Raw genomic sequence first — 20139 nt, forward strand, 5'->3', positions numbered from 1 at the left:
TTTTAGTTCTCCAAATACTTCAGTCAAAAAGACATCCAACTTCATTATTTTTTCAAAGCTGTAACTGCTCTTGATGCACACTTCCTAAATTCCATTTTTGTTACTTTTAAAAATGTAGTAAGCAGAAGTTCAAGACTAAAAACAGACCGAAGAATGATTAACACCTGACTGGGAAATCACTGATGCCTGTGGCTGTCCTTTCTCTTCACCCTGTCAGCTGTGTTTCTTCACAGTTCCTTTCATCACTACCTATACCTTCGGAAAGGTTATGAAGGAGAGATGCCTCTTTCTCAACTTAGCTTATTAATAGTTACACTCAGTTTTCTAGGTCAAGAGTTGATGTTACAAAGTGAATAGGAATTTGATGTATTTGTATTTCCCTAATTTTATTAGCCTAACTGCTAAGACTATTTGACTTAATTACATTTGACTTTAGGAAAGCAACCAGCCCTGTGGTCAGAGTCTGTTTCTAACTCTGGTCTATAAAGCAGCCTGACTTCCTCCTCTATTTTCACGCTTTCTCCAGTCATATCGAGCTTTTTATTAGTGACACAGTCTTGCTATGCTATTCCGGTCCTGCTACTGATGGCCAATTTTTACCAAGGTTCCAACATCCAGATGAAAAGGATTTCTGGTTCTAGGACAGGGAGTGGCTCATTTAGCCCATTTTTCTTTATATTGAACCCCTGGTTAATTTCACTTAGAGCTAGCTTTCTATTTAAAAGGTCTCTCTTAAAATTCCTTAGGTTCCCTGCCAACTTGCCTTTTTCCAGGCTTCAATGGAAAGAGTGTTGTAGGGACAGAGCTGTGGGCCCAGCTCAAACCTGTAGAGTAAGGACTCTGAACATTTCCCGAGGCCGCTGCTGTCCTCCGTGTGCTCCCCATGCGCTGGCCTTTATGTCCCTCACTCCCGAGTGCGGACTTTGGGGACTGGAAGGGTATTGCGGGAAGTGTGAGGGCGGCAGTCAGCGCCGGCTGACGGGGAAAGCTGCGCGCCTCATGGCAAGAACCTGGGCCGTCCATGCCCTCCCCTGACCTGGATGCAGGCCCCGCTCCAGTCAGCCGTTAGGAGGGTTGCTTTTTGAGTCCTTTAAAAAATCCAGGGAATCTCCTGACAGTCCCATGGTTACGACGCTGTGCTTTTCACAGCTAGAGCTGGGGTTCAAGCCTTGGTTGGAGAGCTAAGATCCTATAAACCGGTGGTATGACCATAAATAAAAAACCTGTAGCTTAAGAACATAACTAGACAGAGATTTTAAATTACTTTAGAATTGCAGGCTTCAGTTAGAATACGGGCACGTAAAATTCTGCCTATATCTGAGGTTCTGCAGGCCCCTTCTTTATCCGGGGATGTGGGCCCTGGGCCTGCTATGTCTGGGTGCCCTTTATGAAACCCTTTTGAGACCCTGAAAACCACCATCAAGTAAACTGAAAATGTCAGAAGCAGAAAGAACATTTCAAAGACTGCTGTTGAGCTCAGACTTCACAGCTCATGCTCTCCAAGGCCTGCCGGAGTGCAGGAGGCTTTTCTTGGCCGGGCTGGGCGCTGAGCTGGCGTCTCAATCTGTCCCTCTGCTCCTTTGGTTTCACTTGCAGTGAGCCCTCGCCATCTCTGTCTTCTCTGTCACTGTTGACTGACTTTTCTCCAGAGTCAGCAGGACTGCGGTGGCCACTGTTCCTTTCCCTTCGCCTTCCTTAACTCTCTGCTTTGAACACTCTGGACCTTTTTAATCTTATGAAACATTCCCTTTCCTTGATCTGGGTGACATTTTCCTTAACTAACAGCATGAATGGTGAGTAGACTTTCATCGAAAGGCCTGGGCTGTGGAGTCAGACCCCAGTTCATATGCTGTTCTACAGCATGCTGTGTGTCTGGGGCCGATGACTTAGCCTTTCTGAGCCTTGTTGGTCAGGTGTGAGTCATGTCTACTGGTCAGGGCTTTTAGGCAGTTTCCATAACCTGGCTCTAATCTCGCAGAGAGCCTGGCTCAAGGGCAGCCAAGAGTAGGCGTGATGGTGTTGATGACGGCTAATCCCTAGGTCACGTTGCATCCGTGATAGGCGAGTACTTCACGTGCAGGGTCCCTTTCAGCCAACACTGTGCCCTCAAGAATTGGAAACTCTTGTTCCATAGTAGCACAGTTGAGAAGCGCCTCGCTTCTCTTGCTGCCTCTCCTCTGCCCTTCCCTCCTCTCTTCCAAGTTAATAATATAAACTGAGGCACTGCCTCAGCTGGATCACCATGGAAGAATTCTTACACAGCTGCATTTCTTGATCTCTTAATTAAGTTATTCATGCTGGAACACAAAATGTGAATAGTTATTAAGGTAATATCCCAGCCATCAGTAACTCAGCTGTAGTCTGCTGTCTTCTATCTGAAACCTAGTTGAGAATTTTTAAAAATTTAAAAAAAGATAATTGAGTTGAAAAAATTGGAGGCACCAAGCTTATGTGTTTTGACTACTTAAATGAAAGTCACACAGCCGTGTCTGACTCTTTGCGACCGCATGGTGTGTATAGTCCATGAAATTCTCCAGTCCAGAATACTGGAGTGGGTAGCCTTTCCCTTCTCCAGGGGATCTTCCTGACCCAGGGTCTCCTGCATTGCAGGTGATTCTTTACCAACTGAGCTATCAGGGAAGCCCTTTGACTACTTATGTTAGTTCTTAAAATTTTTCACTAAATATTTCAAAAGTGTAAGGGCATAGCCCAGGAAAGTTCATTACAAACATAACATTTTGTAAACTTGAAACTTTCTCCTTCGAGTTATTGGAAGGTGTATCTAGGCCATAGTATAGCCATGTGTGTTTAATATAAAAATGCATTTTCAAATTCCTCCACATTTAAAAAAATGGAAAAGATACCAAATGTTGTTTTTAGCCTGTACCAAAATTTGTTCCACAGTGTTCTGTAGCCTGGAAACAATACACTGAGTTCTCCATTTATTCTGAGTCTCTACTTTTACATTAGGTCTAGTTTTAACAAACTTGATTATTTAGTTTCTACGACATGGTTAGGAAGAAATGTGTTTATCAGTGCCTGTTTAATTGATTTGAATTAGAGGGGAGGTGGGTAAGGAGACGAGAAAAGTGATAATTGATGTTCAGTAGAGTAGGTGTTGCTGCCTGACAGACACACACGCTGGGGATCATTCGTTTACTGTAGGGGACGTCTTTGCTTCTCTCTAAAAGGGAGCTGTGACAAATTAGAGATGTTTTAGTTGTACCTCTGAAAGCATCAAGAAAGAGTTAAATGATGAATGATTTAAAAAAGGGAGATTTATACTAATTGACAAAACATTTTTCCAGAAGAATAATTTTTAATGTTTGAATCGGCTAAATCTTCTGTGGCATATTCTGTCCAGCGTGGTGCAGCGCGTAAAGGAGTCCACACAGCTAAGAGCTCATCCTCCTGCATTCCTCGGGAAAACTCCTCTTTGGTTGAAACTTGATCATAAGGATCCCTTTTGGCTTCCCCCTTTTTATACTTAGCATCTCCTCCTATTGGTTGTATCCTGTGCAAAATAGGGCTTTCCTGCCACCCATCAAGAAAGGGAATGCAAATGGGCATACACTCAAGGCCGGTTGACAGTTGCAAGTTACATAACAGCAGGCTCTGTTGTGCATGTCTGTCCATAATTCAGTCTGTTACAATCAGATGTATTTGCTGCTGCTAAGTCGCTTCAGTCGTGTCCGACTCTGTACGACCCCATAGATGACAGCCCACTAGGCTCCCCTGTCCCTGGGATTCTCCAGGCAAGAACACTGGATGTATTTATGTATAAAATATTTATGAGCCCTTAATGGGCCCCTAGCTTTCTAAGGTTGCCTGAGGAAGCCCCTGCAGTTAGTTTGTATCCCTGTGTGCCCAGGGCGCATGTGCAGGAGTTGGAAAGGTCTCTCTGTGAGCTCTCTTGGTTGTGTCTGGGGTGGGCTTTAGTGATCAGCTTGCATCTTTTTTGGCTAGGCCACCCCTCATGGCTCATGTGTACCTTCCTGCCTGACAAAAACATGTTCCTCCAAGAATCTGTTCCTTTTGTTCTCATTCACCTGAGCCTGAATACACCTGTAATCCTGTGACTGAATCCTTTCATAGATTCTTTTTTTTTTTTTTTTTTGAGTTTTTGTCTTGGTCATTTATTAGAATGTACATAGATATCTAGATTGAACGGACTTAAACATGAATATGGTATCATCACTTAAACATGAATATTGTTATTTTGAGGTAGAGGAAATATCACTGACCTAGGAGTTAGCCTGTCTGTTATCTGACCCAGCTCTGGCACATGACAATGAGTATTTCAGTTTTGCTAAAGTATAAGGTGGATTGGGAGGTAAGACAAGAGGTAAATGAAGTAAGAAGCAAAAGAATAGGAAGCATCTGGCCTAGTGACGGCCACACATTCAGTGCACAGAAAATACCTATTCAGTGAATAAAGCTAAGAAAAAATGTTTTATCTTATAAGCAGCAAACATTTATTTTTCACAGTCCTATAAGCAGGTTTATCCAAGATCAAAGCACCAGCAGATTTGGTGTCTCCTGAAGTCCACTTCCTGGATCTTAAATGCCAACTTTTCACTATGTCCTCACTTGGCAGAAGGGGCAGAGTATCTCTCTGGACCCTCTTACTGCTGCTGCTGCTGCTAAGTCGCTTCAGTTGTGTCCGACTCTGTGCAACCCCATAGACGGCAGCCCACCAGGCTCCCCCGTCCCTGGGATTCTCCAGGCAAGAACACTGGAGTGGGTTGCCATTTCCTTCTCCAACCTTTCATAGATTCTTATCGATGTTTTTTCAAGTATGCCTATCTTCCAACTCATCTGTAGGTCCTAGAACAGTCTCCCTCACATTTCATTTTTATCATTTTTATTCTTATGAAGAAATAGAGTAGTTTGCAGACATTTATTTTCAAATCAGGTTTCTCTGGTCTTCAAGACTCTACTGTTTGCTGTCTTAACTTCACTTCATTTTCTCGTAATCTCTTTAAACCATCTCCTCTGTTTGGCATCTTCTGTACCCTTTGCTGGTCCCTGTTTCTTTGCTTTGGGAAGGAAGGGCTAGTTCCTCTGTTCAGAATTTGTTCTGCTGGAAAGATCAATTAACAGCGTATCTCTTCCTACAAGTTTTTTGGGTTTGGTGTTATCAGCTCACTGGTGGTTTTCTTTTTTTTTAACTGGTGCTTTCTTTTTGTTGTTTTTTTGACCTTTTAGTAATAACATATCTACATAATTAGAGTTTTTAGCAGCTTGGCTACATGTCCTTTGATATGTAAAGAATACACATTTGCCCAACATAGTTGTAAACTTTGAGACATCTTTGTTTTGAATTCTGTTATAGCCTATGATTGTGTCCTGAAAGTCATTGGTAAAGATAAAATGTCCTTGCCTTTTGTTGAGCATATTAGTATGTATGGAATATTTTCTTGAACGTGACAGTTTGATTTAGCCAATCTCTGCCTATCATTTCATGTTTTCTAGACTTTTAAGAATTAGAGAAGCTTATTGTATTCTTTGTTCCCGCATCATTTGTATTACTTTGATGGTTTATGGCTTTTGCATTATATCCCTGGAATAAGAAGCTTTTAAGAAATGTAAAAACAAACCTGAAAAAATCCACAGAATTTGTATTTTTCAAATGTCTGGGATTGATTTAAAGAAATTAAAAAATTCTACTAGTAATATTTTCAAAGCACGTCTTCGCAACAGTCTTGTGAAGAGGCTCTGTTTCTGTGGCGGGGATCATTAGGACTGACGGGTTCTGTCTTTGCAGTTGACTGGATCATCGCCGACATTCTGGCCGTCAGGCAGAGTGCCCTCGGACATGTGCGCTATGTGCTGAAAGATGGGCTCAAGTGGCTCCCGCTGTATGGCTGTTATTTTTCTCAGGTAACTTTTTTCCATGCTTCTTTCTTTCTATATGTATGAATGTTTAAGTTTTTTGGGTTTATTTTTAATGGGTTTACCAGTTCATTCTAAATTAATGTGGTTTTATTTGGCATTTTTAATGGTGTGATGGTGTGTATATATATATATATGTCTGATTACCCAAATTGTTAAATAAAAAATGCAAATGTACAAAAATCATATAAAAATTTTTAAGATAAAAAATGTGATGGACCCTTAATAAATTAAAAAGTAATTATCTGTAGGATATAAAAAAATAGTGAGCTATATATGTAAAGTACCTAGCATGAATGTCAGGTACATAATAAATATTCAGTGTATGTTATTTTATAAAAGCCCTTTAAAATCACATCATACTCATCAGGTCACGAAACTATACAACAGGTTCTTTAATATTCAGAAGGGGATTACTAGCATTTTTCTATGCCTTTTCTGAATAAATTATGGTTATGCAATTTTCTGGGGGCTTCTCCAGTGGCTCAGCAGTGGAGAATTCGCCTGCAGTGCAGGAGACACAGGAGACATGAGTTCGATCCCTGGGTCGGGAAGATCCCCTGGAGGAGGCTCTGGAAACCCACCCCAGTTTTTCTTGTCTGGAGAGTCCCATGGACAGCGGAGCCTGGGGGGCTACAGTCCATGGGTGGCAAAGAGTCAGACATGACTGAGTGACTAATACAGATACACTTGGAATTCTCTAAATATTAAGAATGAAATTTGTATAGAAGACATGCTTGATAATAAGACTTATAATAATACTCGATTAAAGAAGAGAGGCTAAAGTTATGCTAAGCCCTGAAAAGACAGATATCTGGAGGTCACCCCTTGGACAGTCCATGCTGCCCACAAGTCCCGTGATCAGAGTTCCTGTGGTGTTGGAGGTTAGTCTTGACTGTCCATTTCCTCTTTCTTTTTCTTATTTCCTTCTAAAGGAAAATAAAATCCAAATATATTTTAATGAAAAGTATTTTAAACTATTTTGTTCATGTATAAATGGGAATAAATTAAAAAGTAGTGCACTTTGTGTTACCACTCAGTTGTGTCCGACTCTGCAACCCCATGGACTGTAGCCTACCAGGCTCCTCTGGCCGTGGGATTCTCCAGGCAAGAATACTGGAGTAGGTTGCATAACTTTATGCCAGGAAGTAAGATTTTCTTTTAAGCGGACTTGTTTTTTACAGTCTGTATGAAGCAGAAATAATGCTGTTCAAAAATAGTTACTTACAAGCAAAATGTGAGGAAACAGTCAAGTTTTTTATATATTTTATATGTGGTGATGTTGTATTTTAAATGTTTTGTTGTTGTTCAGTCTCTCAGTCATGTCTGACTCTTTGCAGCCCCATGGACTGCAGTACACCAGGCTTCCCTGTCCCTCACAATCTCCTAGAGTTTGCCAAGTTCATGTCCATTGAATCGGTGATGCGATCCAACCATTTCATCCTCTGTCACCCTCTTTAGTTTTAATATATAGATATTCAGAAAATTAAACGTTTCTAAACCACCAGCTTGTGAACATTGACAGGTGTAGTTTACCTTGGAAATTCAGAACAGAATCTTCTCTGCTCCCTTGTCCCAACAAACGCAGATGTTTTGGGAACCTTACTGTTGTGTTTGAAAAAAAAAAAAAAAAATCGAAAAGGCACTAGAGAGCTTTTGCTCATTTAAGCCCTGTGAGTGTAACTAGAATATGTGTGGCAGCTGTGACTGACCTGAGCTGTCTACACTTTCTTCCACTCTGCTTTCAATTCTGGCCATCTTTATTGTAATACGTATCCATTCTCTTATATTACACTCGTATACGTATTTTGCTTCATCACTAATCAGGGAGTTCCTAAGGGAAAGATAGCTGGTCTTCACTTCTGTAGCTTCCATATACCTGGGAAAGAACTCAGATTTTTTTTTTTTTTTAATGAAAATTGAGTTTAATAAGCACATTAAGTGATTAGTAGGAAATAGTGTGTGAAGAAGAGACATAATGTCATTGAAAGCTTGGGGAAGTTTCACATTGCAGTATATGTTTCCTGTGGCTCTAATTCTAAAGAATTTGTGAAGAATGACTTTATCCTCATGGGTCCTCTCAGTTTGGGTAAGTAGTACCCAAACTACTACTTACTTACTTGGGTAAGTACCTGCACTCTTAGAGCACTTGGAGTTTCTTTTCTGTACTCAGGCAAGTCAGCCGATGTGTGAAGCAACCACATCCAGAATCTAAGGCCACCCTTCCCCTCCTCTATATCCTGTCCCCTCCTTGCTTCTCTTTATTTCCTTTTACTCATATTCTTAAGACAAAATCAAATTCAGCCAGTCTTTTAATTTTACAGATGAGTTCGAGTTAGCATAGAGGAAGACAAAAAAAAGACCGACCTGATGCAAAGTTTCAGTGACGTGCACATGTGAGGTTTAATTGAGGTTATCTTAAATTTTACGAGGACCTCCCTGGTGGCTCAGCGGTAAAGGATCCGCCTGTCAGTTTAGGAGACTTGGGTTCTATCCCTGGGTCGAGAAGATCCTTTGGAGAAGGAAATGGCAACCCACACCAGCATTCTTGCCTGAGAAGCTCCATGAACAGAGGAGCCTGACAGGTTACAGTCCATGGGGGTTACAAAGAGCTGGAGACAACTGAGTGACTGAACAACAATTTATATGATGGTGTTTGTATTAGCCTGCCTGGGCTCCCATAATAAAATACCACACTATGACTTAAACTACAACAGAGGTTTATTTGCTGCCAGTCTGGAGGCTGGAAGTTCAAGATTAAAGTGTCAACAGAGTTGGTTTCTCTTGAGGCTTTGGTTTGCGGGTGACTGTCTTTTCCCTGTGTCTGTCCTTTACTTGACTTTGTGTCCTAATCTCTTCTTACAAGGCACCATTCCTATTGGATCAGGCCCCACTCTTATGACCTCATTTAACCTTAATTATTTTCCTAAAAACCCCATTTCCAAATATAGTCACGTTTAGGGGTTAGGGCTTCAACATAAGAAGTCAGTGGAGTAACTGAAAGCTAAGATCCATCTGATTGAATTTTTGATTTGGAAAAAGAAAAAAGTGTTTTTAAGGTAAGAAAGCATTTTTAATTGCCAGCAGAAGTAAATGTTTGTGTAGTTTCCTATGATAAGCCACACCCGGTTTTATTTGAATTGTATTAGATTCAGCTAATGTTATTTAAAGGCTAACATTTAAATGTATTAAATATAACTTAATTCCTAAAATGTGATTTTATTCTTCATCCTTTGGAAATATAGTTAACCCTTTTGATGACTGGTCATTGGACATTTTAGTAGTAAATATGTCTTTCCCCTCATTTTTTTTTTTTCTTAACATGGCAGCATGGCGGAATCTATGTTAAAAGAAGTGCCAAATTCAATGAAAATCAGATGAGGAAAAAGCTGCAGCGCTACATCAACGCAGGAACTCCAGTAAGATTATGCTCATTTTTATTTTTTTTCTTATCAACTCTCAATTTGTAATTTAAGGATTAAATTAGCATTTAAGAATTGTTTTGAAAATATATTATCCCATGTGTAATAAATAATTCAGAGTTTTTGAAGCAAAAAACCTTCTAAATATGGGTAAGCAGTTATTTTTGGCCGTCAGAAAGGTTGCTGCAGGTGATTTGATCCTTTCCGAGTGGTTGTCAATCTTGACCTTAAAGAGGACTAAGGAGAACATTTGGTGTCTTCAGTCTATAAATAGAAGCAGAACTGCCCTTGTAACCTTACACTTGAGCTACTAAGGAACTCCTCTGACTCCTCTTCTTCAGCCTCAGGTGGAGTTTTAGAAGGACTGTTTTCTGTCAGTATGAATTTGGATTTCTTGTATCTACTGAGTTATTTGAAAAGTCAGAAAAAGTATGAATATCTGCAAATGAAGAATCACTGCATGTAAACATTATTTTATGAAACCTTGTTGCCCACAGAAGAAGCCTCAGCATTCTCCTTGCAGAATGCTCATTGCTCCCCTGTGGCTCTCCACCCCCTCCGAGGACAGGGCTGCAGGGGAGCCATGCCTCCCTGAGCCTCGTTCCCCGGGGCCCTGCTTGGTTGTCTGTCCTGGTGCTCGGAAACAGAGCTCACAGGTTCAAGTTTTCCCCTTTTTTCCTTCCTCATCGCCTCTCCCCTCCTCCTCCCCCCAGCTGCCCTCCCTTTCCACTTCCCTCTCTCTTCTCTCTGGCTCATGGTGCCTCCTTTCCCTGTGTGCTAGGTGATCTTTGTTTGCTCTTAATTGTATTTGGAAAAATTATTTGCAAAAATCAGCTCGAGCATAAGATGAAAGAGAACACTGGCGTTTGTTCTAGCCCCGTCCCTGGAGGCGCCTCTCCCCTGGGCCCACCCGAGCCTAGTTCTGAGCTTGAGGCTACCTGGACCACCCAGGCCATGCAGTGAGACAAGACCTTCTGAGACCTGTGTGCCTACCTGCCTTGCTTTTACCCCAGGAGTGTGGCTCTTTTGGTGTTCCCTTCACTTCTGTTTCACTCTTACTGTTTCTAACAGAAGATCTGTGGCCTTAGATTTTTGTTCCCTCACTTTTTGTATCTCTTAAATTCTTCTCTGGGCTTACTTCTGCTTTTCTGTGTTTGCTTTAGTTTTGGTCTTACATCTTGTCAGCTCTTAGATGCTCTTAGGATGATGTTACATCCAGCTTTCTAAATTGTTTTCAATAGGAAAGTCAGTGCAAAGAACCTACTGTGTGCTGTGCTTAGTCGCTCAGTTGTATCCGACTGTTTGCAACCCCGTGGACTGCAACCTGCCAGGCTCCTCTGTCCTTGGGGATTCTTTAGGCAAGAATACTGGAGTGGGTTGCCATGCCCTCCTCCAGGGAATCTTCCCAACCCAGGGATTGAACCCAGGTTTCCTGCATTGCATGCGAATTCTTTACCAAGAGCCACCAGGAAAGCCCAAGAATACTGGAATGGTTAGCCTATCCCTTCTCCAGGGAATCTTCTCAACCCAGGAATTGAACCAGGGTCTCCTGCATTGCAGGTGGATTCTTTACCAGTTGAGCTACGAGGGGAGCCCTCAAATAACCTAGTCTTTCACTTTGGGCTCCCAGAGAGCATTTCTGTTTTTCAGGGGCAAGAGTCTAGTGTTTTGGTGGTCGCGCAGTGATACTGAGTGACGGGCTGCCAGTCTCATGAGGCAGCGCTACAAGTGGCTATCACTTCAGGTCACTGCGGGGATGAGGCCACTTTCATGGAATCTGGGTGGTCGCTTCACTGTTTAAGTGCTGTGAAACAGATACGTATTTCTCAGACTCTTTAGTAGGGTCTTTTGTTTCTGAAAGTTAATCACATAATTGGCAAGGTAGAATATATTTATAAAGTTAACTTCCATGTGACTTAATACTCCTCACTGAAATCAATGATTAATTGATTCAGTTCTTATTCACCAGTAGTAGTATCTGAGAAAGCTTTCCAGGCGGTGCTAGTGGTAAAGAGCCTGCTTGCCAGTGCAGAAGACAGAAAAGACATGAGTTCAATCCCTGGGTCGAGAAGACTCCCTGGAGTAGGAAATGGCAACCCACTCCAGTGTTCTTGCCTGGAGAATCCCATGGACAAAGGAGCCTGGAGGGCTATAATCCATGGGGTCACAAAGACTCAGACACAGCTTAGCATGCATGCACATCATTTGAGAGACTGTAGGATTTTTTCCCCCCAAATTACTAAGAAATATATCTTCTGAATAAACATTGCTATGGGAATCTTTTGAAATATGAATATCTATTACCTTTTATATTATGGAGATTTATATATTTATATATGGTTTCCATCAGATGAGGTGTACTTAGGGACCCTGATGTCTAAAATTTACACCTTTTCCAAAGTGATTTTGGAGAATCTTAGTGGGGGGAACCTCTTTCAATAATGAATTGAGGCTTTGTATGAGTCAGCATTTCATGGCAAGCTTTTAAATTAGTGAATATTAGCATGTAATTAGAAATGTTGTTAGATTATTAATGACTGACATCTGAATAAATGTAGGACTGCATTTTTAATATATTCTATGCTATGTCATGACTTAATTGAATTTGTGCATTTTGGTTGTTCTGCTTGGAATAAAGGTCATAGGTAATAGAATTTTTTTTCACCACCATGGGAAATACTCTTAGGATTAACAGGGTTATCATTGGTAAGTTAACAGCAACAACAAAAACACTCACATAAAACAAACCAAATCTTCTTTATGTTTTCACAGATGTATCTTGTGATTTTTCCAGAGGGAACAAGATATAATCCAGAACTAACAAAAGTAATTTCAGCTAGTCAAGCATTTGCTGCTCAAGAAGGTAAGTAAAAAATTAACTACATTTGAAACTATTATTTTTAAATGTGTCTAAGAGTAAATTTAAGTGCTTGCTGTATATGTATTCTGGTACCATAGATTCAGGTAGAATCTATCCAGGGACATGATTATTTAGATGGAACCTTTGTTTGCAGTGTGGCTTCTCTGTGGTGGACAGAGTTTCTGTTCTGTAGGTTGACAGACCTAGATTGGAATCCAGATTCTGACATCTGTTAGCCATGTGGGCACAAGCTGCCTGATGTTACTGAGCATCAATTGGCCTACCTCTTAAAAAACATATAGTCAGCCTGCCAGATCTGTGGATTCTGCATCTATGGATTCAGTCAACCACAGGCAGAAAATATTTTAAAAAATTTTTTTCAGAAAGTTCCAAAAAGCAAAACTTGAAATTGCCATGCGGGCAGCTATTTACATAGCATTTGCATTGTATCAGTTATTATAAGTGGTCTAGAATTGATTTAAAGCATATGGAAGTTGTACATAGGTTATATGCAAGCACTCGGCCATATTTACATAAGGGCCTTGAGCATCTGGGGATTTTGGTATCCAGGGAGTAGATGGGGGTGGGGTGGTCTTAGAAGCAGTCCCCTGGGGATACCGGGGTGAGGGGGGGTATGCTTGTTCCCATAAGTTCAGTTCAGTTCAGTCGCTCAGTCGTGTCCGACTCCTTGCGACCCCATGAACTACAGCATGCCAGGCCTCCCTGTCCATCACGAGCTCCTGGAATTCACCCAAACTCATGTCCATCGAGTCAGTGATGCCATCCAGCCATCTCATCCTCTGTCGTCCCCTTCTCCTCCTGCCCCCAATCCCTCCCAGCATCAGAGTCTTTCCCAATGAGTCAACTCTTTGCATGAGGTGGGCCAAAGTACTGGAGTTTCAGCTTTAGCATCAGTCCTTCCAAAGAACACCCAAGACTGATCTCCTTTAGAATGGACTGGTTGGATCTCCTTGCAGTCCAAGGGACTCTCAAGAGTCTTCTCCAACACCACAGTTCAAAAGCATCAGTTCTTCGGCCCTCAGCTTTCTTCACAGTCCAACTTTCACATCCATACATGACCACTGGAAAAACCATAGCCTTGACTAGACGGACCTTTGTTGACAAAGTAACGTCTCTGCTTTTGAATATGCTATCTAGGTTGGTCATAACTTTCCTCCCAAGGAGTAAGTGTCTTTTAATTTCATGGCTGCAATCACCATCTGCAGTGATTTTGGAGCCCCCCAAAATAAAGTCTGACACTGTTTCCCCATCTATTTCCCATGAAGTGATGGGACCAGATGCCATGATCTTAGTTTGCTGAATGTTGGGTATACCTAAATCTGTGTAAGGATTAAAGATATGTGAAGCTCCTAATGGAGAATATTACACAAAGTTAGTCTACAGTACTTAAAGCTATTGACGTCCCCAGTAACGAGGATGTTCTTAGCATCCATCTTTTAGAGATCTGGATAGCTGATACACTGGTAGGTGTACAGTTTAGCCAGGCGGGCTGTGTTCCCAGAGGTGTCTGGGAGGCTGGCTGGATCACGTGCGTTCTGTCTGAGCAGGTGCGTTGTTTCAGCACTGGCCGGGGCCTCTGCGGTGCTTCTGAGGATCTGCTGTGTGTCTCTGCTCTGACCCCTATACAGTGAGCAGTTGAAATGGGCTGGTGCATCAGAGAAACAGAGTGTCTGCTTCTAGTTAATTCTGGTTAATCAATCATGCTTGGAGGTGGAATCCTTGTGGTGTTACTGAAGTTCTCTCCCGAGATTTCTGTCACACTCGTCTCCTTTCCTCCCGCCTTTCTGGCACTTCCCACTTAATCTCCTCCCTGTCCTCTTCTGCTTCATCCTTTCCTGTTTCCTGTCGAGTCTTTTTCATTTATTTCGCTTTCTGTGTTTTTCACAGTGGCCTTCCTCTAAATCCATAGCTGTCACCACCATTTATTTGACTGCTGATGCCTCACAAAAAACTGTCTCTCACCCACACGTCTCTGCCTGACTCTTGACTTTCCTGTACAGCTGCCCAGTAGAGAGTTTCAGTTGCCTGGCTCAAAGGCATGACCCATACTGGCTGTGTCAAATGCAGTGCTTCTCTTCCCACACGCACCCTGTCAGCTGGGCCTCTCTCTGCAAGGTTCTCTCAGCTTTTCTTTATGTTGTATATCAAGTATCCTTCTTGAACCAGTGTTTAGTCTTAGATGAACATTAGCTTTGGGCTACATTCTCAGGCGTATATTATTCATATAACCTTCGACAAGTTGCTTTATTTTTTGGTCTGTTTTCTTGTTTGTATCAGCAATTATCTTCATAGGGCTTTTGTGAGGTTCAGTGACATAATGTTTATAGAAAGTCTGATATCAGATCAGATCAGATCAGTCGCTCAGTCGTGTCCGACTCTTTGCGACCCCATGAATCGCAGCACGCCAGGCCTCCCTGTCCATCACCAACTCCCAGAGTTCACCCAGACTCACGTCCATCGAGTCAGTGATGCCATCCAGCCATCTCATCCTCTGTCGTCCCCTTCTCCTCCTGCCCCCAGTCCCTCCCAGCATCAGAGTCTTTTCCAATGAGTCAACTCTTCGCATGAGGTGGCCAAAGTACTGGAGTTTCAGCTTTAGCATCATTCCTTCCAAAGAAATCCCAGGGCTGATCTCCTTCAGAATGGACTGGTTGGATCTCCTTGCAGTCCAAGGGACTCTCAGGAGTCTTCTCCAACACCACAGTTCAAAAGCAGCAATTCTTCGGTGCTCAGCCTTCTTCACAGTCCAACTCTCACATCCATACATGACCACTAGAAAAACCATAGCCTTGACTAGACGAACCTTTGTTGGCAAAGTAATGTCTCTGCTTTTGAATATGCTATCTAGGTTGGTCCTAACTTTCCTTCCAAGGAGTAAGCGTCTTTTAATTTCATGGCTGCAGTCACCATCTGTAGTGATTTTGGAGCCCAGAAAAATAAAGTCTGCCACTGTTTCCACTGTTTCCCCATGTATTTCCCATGAAGTGATGGGACTAGATGCCATGATCTTTGTTTTCTGAATGTTGAGCTTTAAGCCAACTTTTTCACTCTCCTCTTTCACTTTCATCAAGAGGCTTTTGAGTTTCTCTTCACTTTCTGCCATAAGGGTAGTATCATCTGCATATCTGAGGTTATTGATATTTCTCCTGGCAATCTTGATTCCAGTTTGTGTTTCTTCCAGTCCAGCGTTTCTCATGTTGTACTGTGCATATAAGTTAAATAAACAGGGTGAGAATATACAGCCTTGACGAACTTCTTTTCCTATTTGGAACCAGTCTGTTGTTCCATGTCCAGTTCTAACTGTTGCTTCTTGACCTGCATACAGATTTCTCAAGAGGCAGATCAGGTGGTCTGGTATTCCCATCTCTTTCAGAATTTTCCACAGTTTATTGTGATCCACACAGTCAAAGGCTTTGGCATAGTCAATAAAGCAGAAATAGATGTTTTTCTGGAACTCTCTTGCTTTTTCTATGATCCAGCGGATGTTGGCAGTTTGATCTCTGGTTCCTCTGCCTTTTCTAAAACAACCTTGAACATCAGGAAGTTCACAGTTCACATATTGCTGAAGCCTGGCTTGGAGAATTTTGAGCATTATTTTACTAGCGTATGTATATTACATATACATACATTTACTGGGTCATTACTTCTAACTTAGAATGTGGAGATTTGCCACAGGTAAATCTGTTAATAATGGCAAAAAGCTATAGCTGATCCTAAGGGATAAAATAGAAAGACTAATTCCTTTAAGAAATACTTATTTTACAAAATAGAGGAGTCCTTATACAGATAGTGGTAAGGACACATGTTTGTGATATATAAAGAGATGAGATGGGAGAAGCACAGACAGCAGTCCGTGGGAGTTGAAGGGAAAGAGAACCAGCTAACAGAGGGTGTCCATCGGAAAGGTAGAATTAAGACCGACACGTGTGGTGAAAGGAAGAGATTCTAGGTGTAAGAAACAATAATAGCAAAGACGTGGAGTTATGAGCAAAAAGTTTGATGTCTTCAAGCCCTGGATGAGTGAGGAAGAGCTGTGTGAGTCCAGCCACCACAGAAGACTCTGAGTTCTGTCTGCGCGTGGTGGTCTGGACTTCATTCCAGAGTTGAAGGGAAGCCACTGAGCAGTATTCTTTTTAATTAGTTCATTGTGTTTTATCTAAGAAGTCACCGTCTTAATTCCCTTGTTCTAAAAGCATGTAGTAACTGAGACTACAAAAGTTTGCAGGGGATGGGGGAAAAGGGTTCCATGTGCAAGTGGGTTTAGAGATTGTTGCATTTATATCCTTTCCTTGGAGAGTTATTCACATTCGTATGTATTAGTCTCAGAAAAATTCTATTGTAAAAATGTCTTCTTTTGTTTAAGGAGCTGTTTACCAAATTTATATAAGAAAGAAAACAATGACCTAGAATTGTTACACAAAAGTTGGGGGTTTTATGGAGTACCTTCTTAGGATTTCAGAATATTGCAGCTCTCCTAAATTATTCCTTCTGTAACGATTCTACATTGCTGAGCCCTGACTGTAACAAAATATATATTTTACTCTTTGAAGCTTAAAAGAGTTTATAGGTGAACTTGTTTGAGACTCTTCATAAAGTCTCGAGTTATGAAGGCTAATAAACTATATAAATTTTCAGAAACTCTTATGTGTCATCTCATATCCACTTTAATTCTCTTTGGGAATTAGAATTTTATGTTAGATGAGATGAAAGAGAAACAATAAACTTACTATTTGGGAATTTTTTTATTGTTCCTTTTCATGTGTCTTGTAAAATCTGGTGTATTTTATTGTGATTAAGGAATCAACTATGTCTTGGAACATGTGTTTTTAATGAGTTGATTTGAGTTGAACTTGGGAGAAGTTAACCTAGAGCGCTTTAAGTCCTCATAGACTACTGATTTCATTTTTTATTTCTAAATATGTCACACAGTCTGCTAAGGTGGTACAACTGGCTGTATAATGTCTTTCAGGAGTTTATGATTTAATAGGAGAGAAAACATGATTGTGTTTGTTATTCACTGATGTATAACACGTTATCCCAAGCTGTAGCGACTTAAAACCACAAACGTTATTATTTACGTTATAAACTTAGTAGCTTATATATAACTACTAAGAGTTACTTATGTTTAAAAATCCAAGCTAATTTTATAATGCTAAGGCAAGTACTTGTAACTAATTCTTAAAATAGCATAATAATGATATATACTTGCATTTTAAATCTAATAATACCTTAGTCACCAGTAACTGACCATTACTGGTCTGTCATCTTTCTGTGAGTTACAGATCTTTCTCAGAAAAATGGATAATTTTTCTCATGGATACAGTTTTTAACTGCTGACTATTCTTTAAATCCTGTAACTGGGAAAACTCACTGTTTATTAAAAATATATTTTCTTATAACTCTAATGGTAATTGTTTTCCACCACCCACAAAGGAAGTTGATTTGTGAACAGTATAGCTAGAAAGAGTGTTTCCTGTTTTCTTTCCTCTTAGCTCACAACTAAATGAGATTGCTTGAAAATAAAAACAAACGAACTCATTTTTCCAGCTGTTAAGCTAATTTTTCTTCCGGAAAATTGAAACTTAATAGCACTTCTTGTTAGTTTGTTGTATGTTTTGCTTCAAAACATTAATTTTACTCCTAAAGTACACCTTCATTTGAATCTGACTTAGTAAACAAATAGAAAAACAAACCCAAACCAACCTTTTTTAATTTAGATTTTTAACATTTGACGCTTGTTTACATGTTGAGGTCATTACACCATACACCACTGATGTGGTGATGTCTGGTTAAGAGGTAGGGGTGGTGGGTGTGGGTGTGTCTGTCTGTTTAATAAATCCTAAATATTTCAAGGCCCTGGCTATTACTCTTCCCTAGAAGTATTTTCCTTCAAAAATGTATTAGTCACAAAATATATTTATTGATAATTAGAGTTGTTATTTAAGGTATGTCTGTATTAGAGTGTCATGAATTCTTATGTTGTTTTATTGGATTATAATTGCTTTACAAAGTTGCATTCGTTTCTGCTGTATAACAGTGTGAGCCATCCATCCCCTTCCTCTTGAGCCTCCCTGGACCCCTCAGCCCATTTGCCTGGGTCATCGCAGAGCCCTGAGCTAAGCTCCATGTGCTTTGAGCAGATTCCCGCTAGCTATCTGTTTTGGACACGGCCGTGTGTGTACGTCAGTGCTTCTCTCTCAACTCATCCTGCCCTCTTCTTCCCCCTCTGTGTCTACAAGTTCCTTCTCTACGTCTGCATCTCTATTTCTGCCCTGCACATAGGTTCATCTGAACCATTTTCCTAGAATCCATGTATATGCGTTAATATACAATATTTGCTTTTCTCTTTCTGACTGACTTCACTCTGTATGACAATGAAGACTCTAGGTTCACATCTATATCTCTATAGATGACCCAGTGTTACTGTCTACTTCATGGATTGTTAGATTAATGATCTCTAAATTTGCTTTTTACCTGAAACTAAGTGTTAGTCATTCCTTTAAAAAAAGACTTATTCATATTTCCGAATAAATTAGTTCACCTTTGGTCATCTGTCCAAAGTGGACTTTCCCCCACTTTCTACCCTACAGGCCTCTATCTTGGCCTTTCTCCAGCATGCTCTTTTTCCTCAAGCTTTTACCAGTTCGTATGAGAAGGCAATGGCACCCCACTCCAGTACTCTTGCCTGGAAAATCCCATGGACGGAGGAGCCTGGTAGGCTGCAGTCCATGGGGTCGCTAAGAGTCGGACACGACTGAGCAACTTCACTTTCACTTTTCACTTTCATGCATTGGAGAAGGAAATGGCACCCTACTCCAGTACTCTTGCCTGGAGAATCCCATGGACGGAGGAGCCTGGTAGGCTGCAGTCCATGGGGTCGCACAGAGTCAGACACGACTGAAGTGACTTAGCAGTAGCAGTAGCACCATAAGTAAGTGAAAAAAATCTTTAAGTGTGAGTAATCTTTTTATGTTGGGCTGCCCAGTTGGCACAGTGATAAAGAATCCATCTGCCTATGCAGGAGATGCAGGTTCAATCCCTGGGTCAGGAAGATGCCTAGGGAAAGAAATGGCAACATGACCTAGTAACTACACACACACACACACACACTCACACACACACACACTCATCTCACTTGACTCCCACAAATTAAGTACAAATCCTCAGAATGCGTGTGTGTGCACTCAGTCACTCACTCAGTCATGTCCAACTCTTTGCAACCCTGTGGAATGTAGCCTGCCGGGCTCCTCTGTCCATGGGATTTCCCAGGCTGGAGTGGGTAGCCATTTTCTTCTCCAAGGAATCTTCCCAACCCAGGGATCGAACTTCTGTGTCCTACTTGACAGGAAGATTCCTTACCACTCAGCCTGGGAAGCCCTGTGTATGTCTGTATGTATATATGGCAATATATACACATACATATATATTGTAAAATTTCCTACTTGGATCAATAAAGATTTTCCATTCAGTGGTATTTATTTAACAGCAAAATTTCAGTTATATGAAGCATCACCATGTTGGCCCTCAGGGAGAAGTTTGGTCTAGGGTAAGCTAGAATATTGTTAGTGCCAGCTAGAAGTCAGGAGGTCTGGAGGTGGAAGCAAGGCAAAGCAGATACTAAAACAGATTAGATGTTGACCAGGAAGAATTAATTGAATTAGCTAACATTTTTCTGTTCCAGGCTCAGGGGTTTTCTGAGTTCCCTAGAGGCAGTGTGGTGGGCTCAAGCTCAAGTAGTTAATTACGAATGCCTGTTGTTTGACTCTGTACTGAAATTCTAACTGGTCTCTGTAGTGTTATTATGAAGTTAGTTTTATAATAATGATCCGAGATTTGGGGATAGTGGAGTGGCCCTATACCTTCCACAGTGAGAACATTCTGTCTTCACTTTCTTCACTTACTAGTGATGGGTGTTTCTTATTCATCTGCCAGTCAATTTTC

General features: G+C 41.1%; 1 protein-coding gene across 2 annotated transcripts in view; it reads left to right on the forward strand.

Moving 5' to 3' along the window:
* AGPAT5 (1-acylglycerol-3-phosphate O-acyltransferase 5) overlaps positions 1-20139 on the forward strand; it is a 47875-nt gene that overhangs the window by 16548 nt on the left and 11188 nt on the right. For both annotated transcript variants that reach the window (XM_005225924.4, NM_001075932.1), the window contains exons 3-5: positions 5768-5883; positions 9225-9314; positions 12090-12180. In XM_005225924.4, the coding sequence (XP_005225981.1) occupies positions 5768-5883; positions 9225-9314; positions 12090-12180 (297 nt within the window). The remainder of the gene's footprint in view (positions 1-5767; positions 5884-9224; positions 9315-12089; positions 12181-20139) is intronic.

This window comes from Bos taurus, chromosome 27, assembly GCF_002263795.3.
Source record: "Bos taurus isolate L1 Dominette 01449 registration number 42190680 breed Hereford chromosome 27, ARS-UCD2.0, whole genome shotgun sequence".
Lineage (NCBI taxonomy): Eukaryota > Metazoa > Chordata > Mammalia > Artiodactyla > Bovidae > Bos > Bos taurus.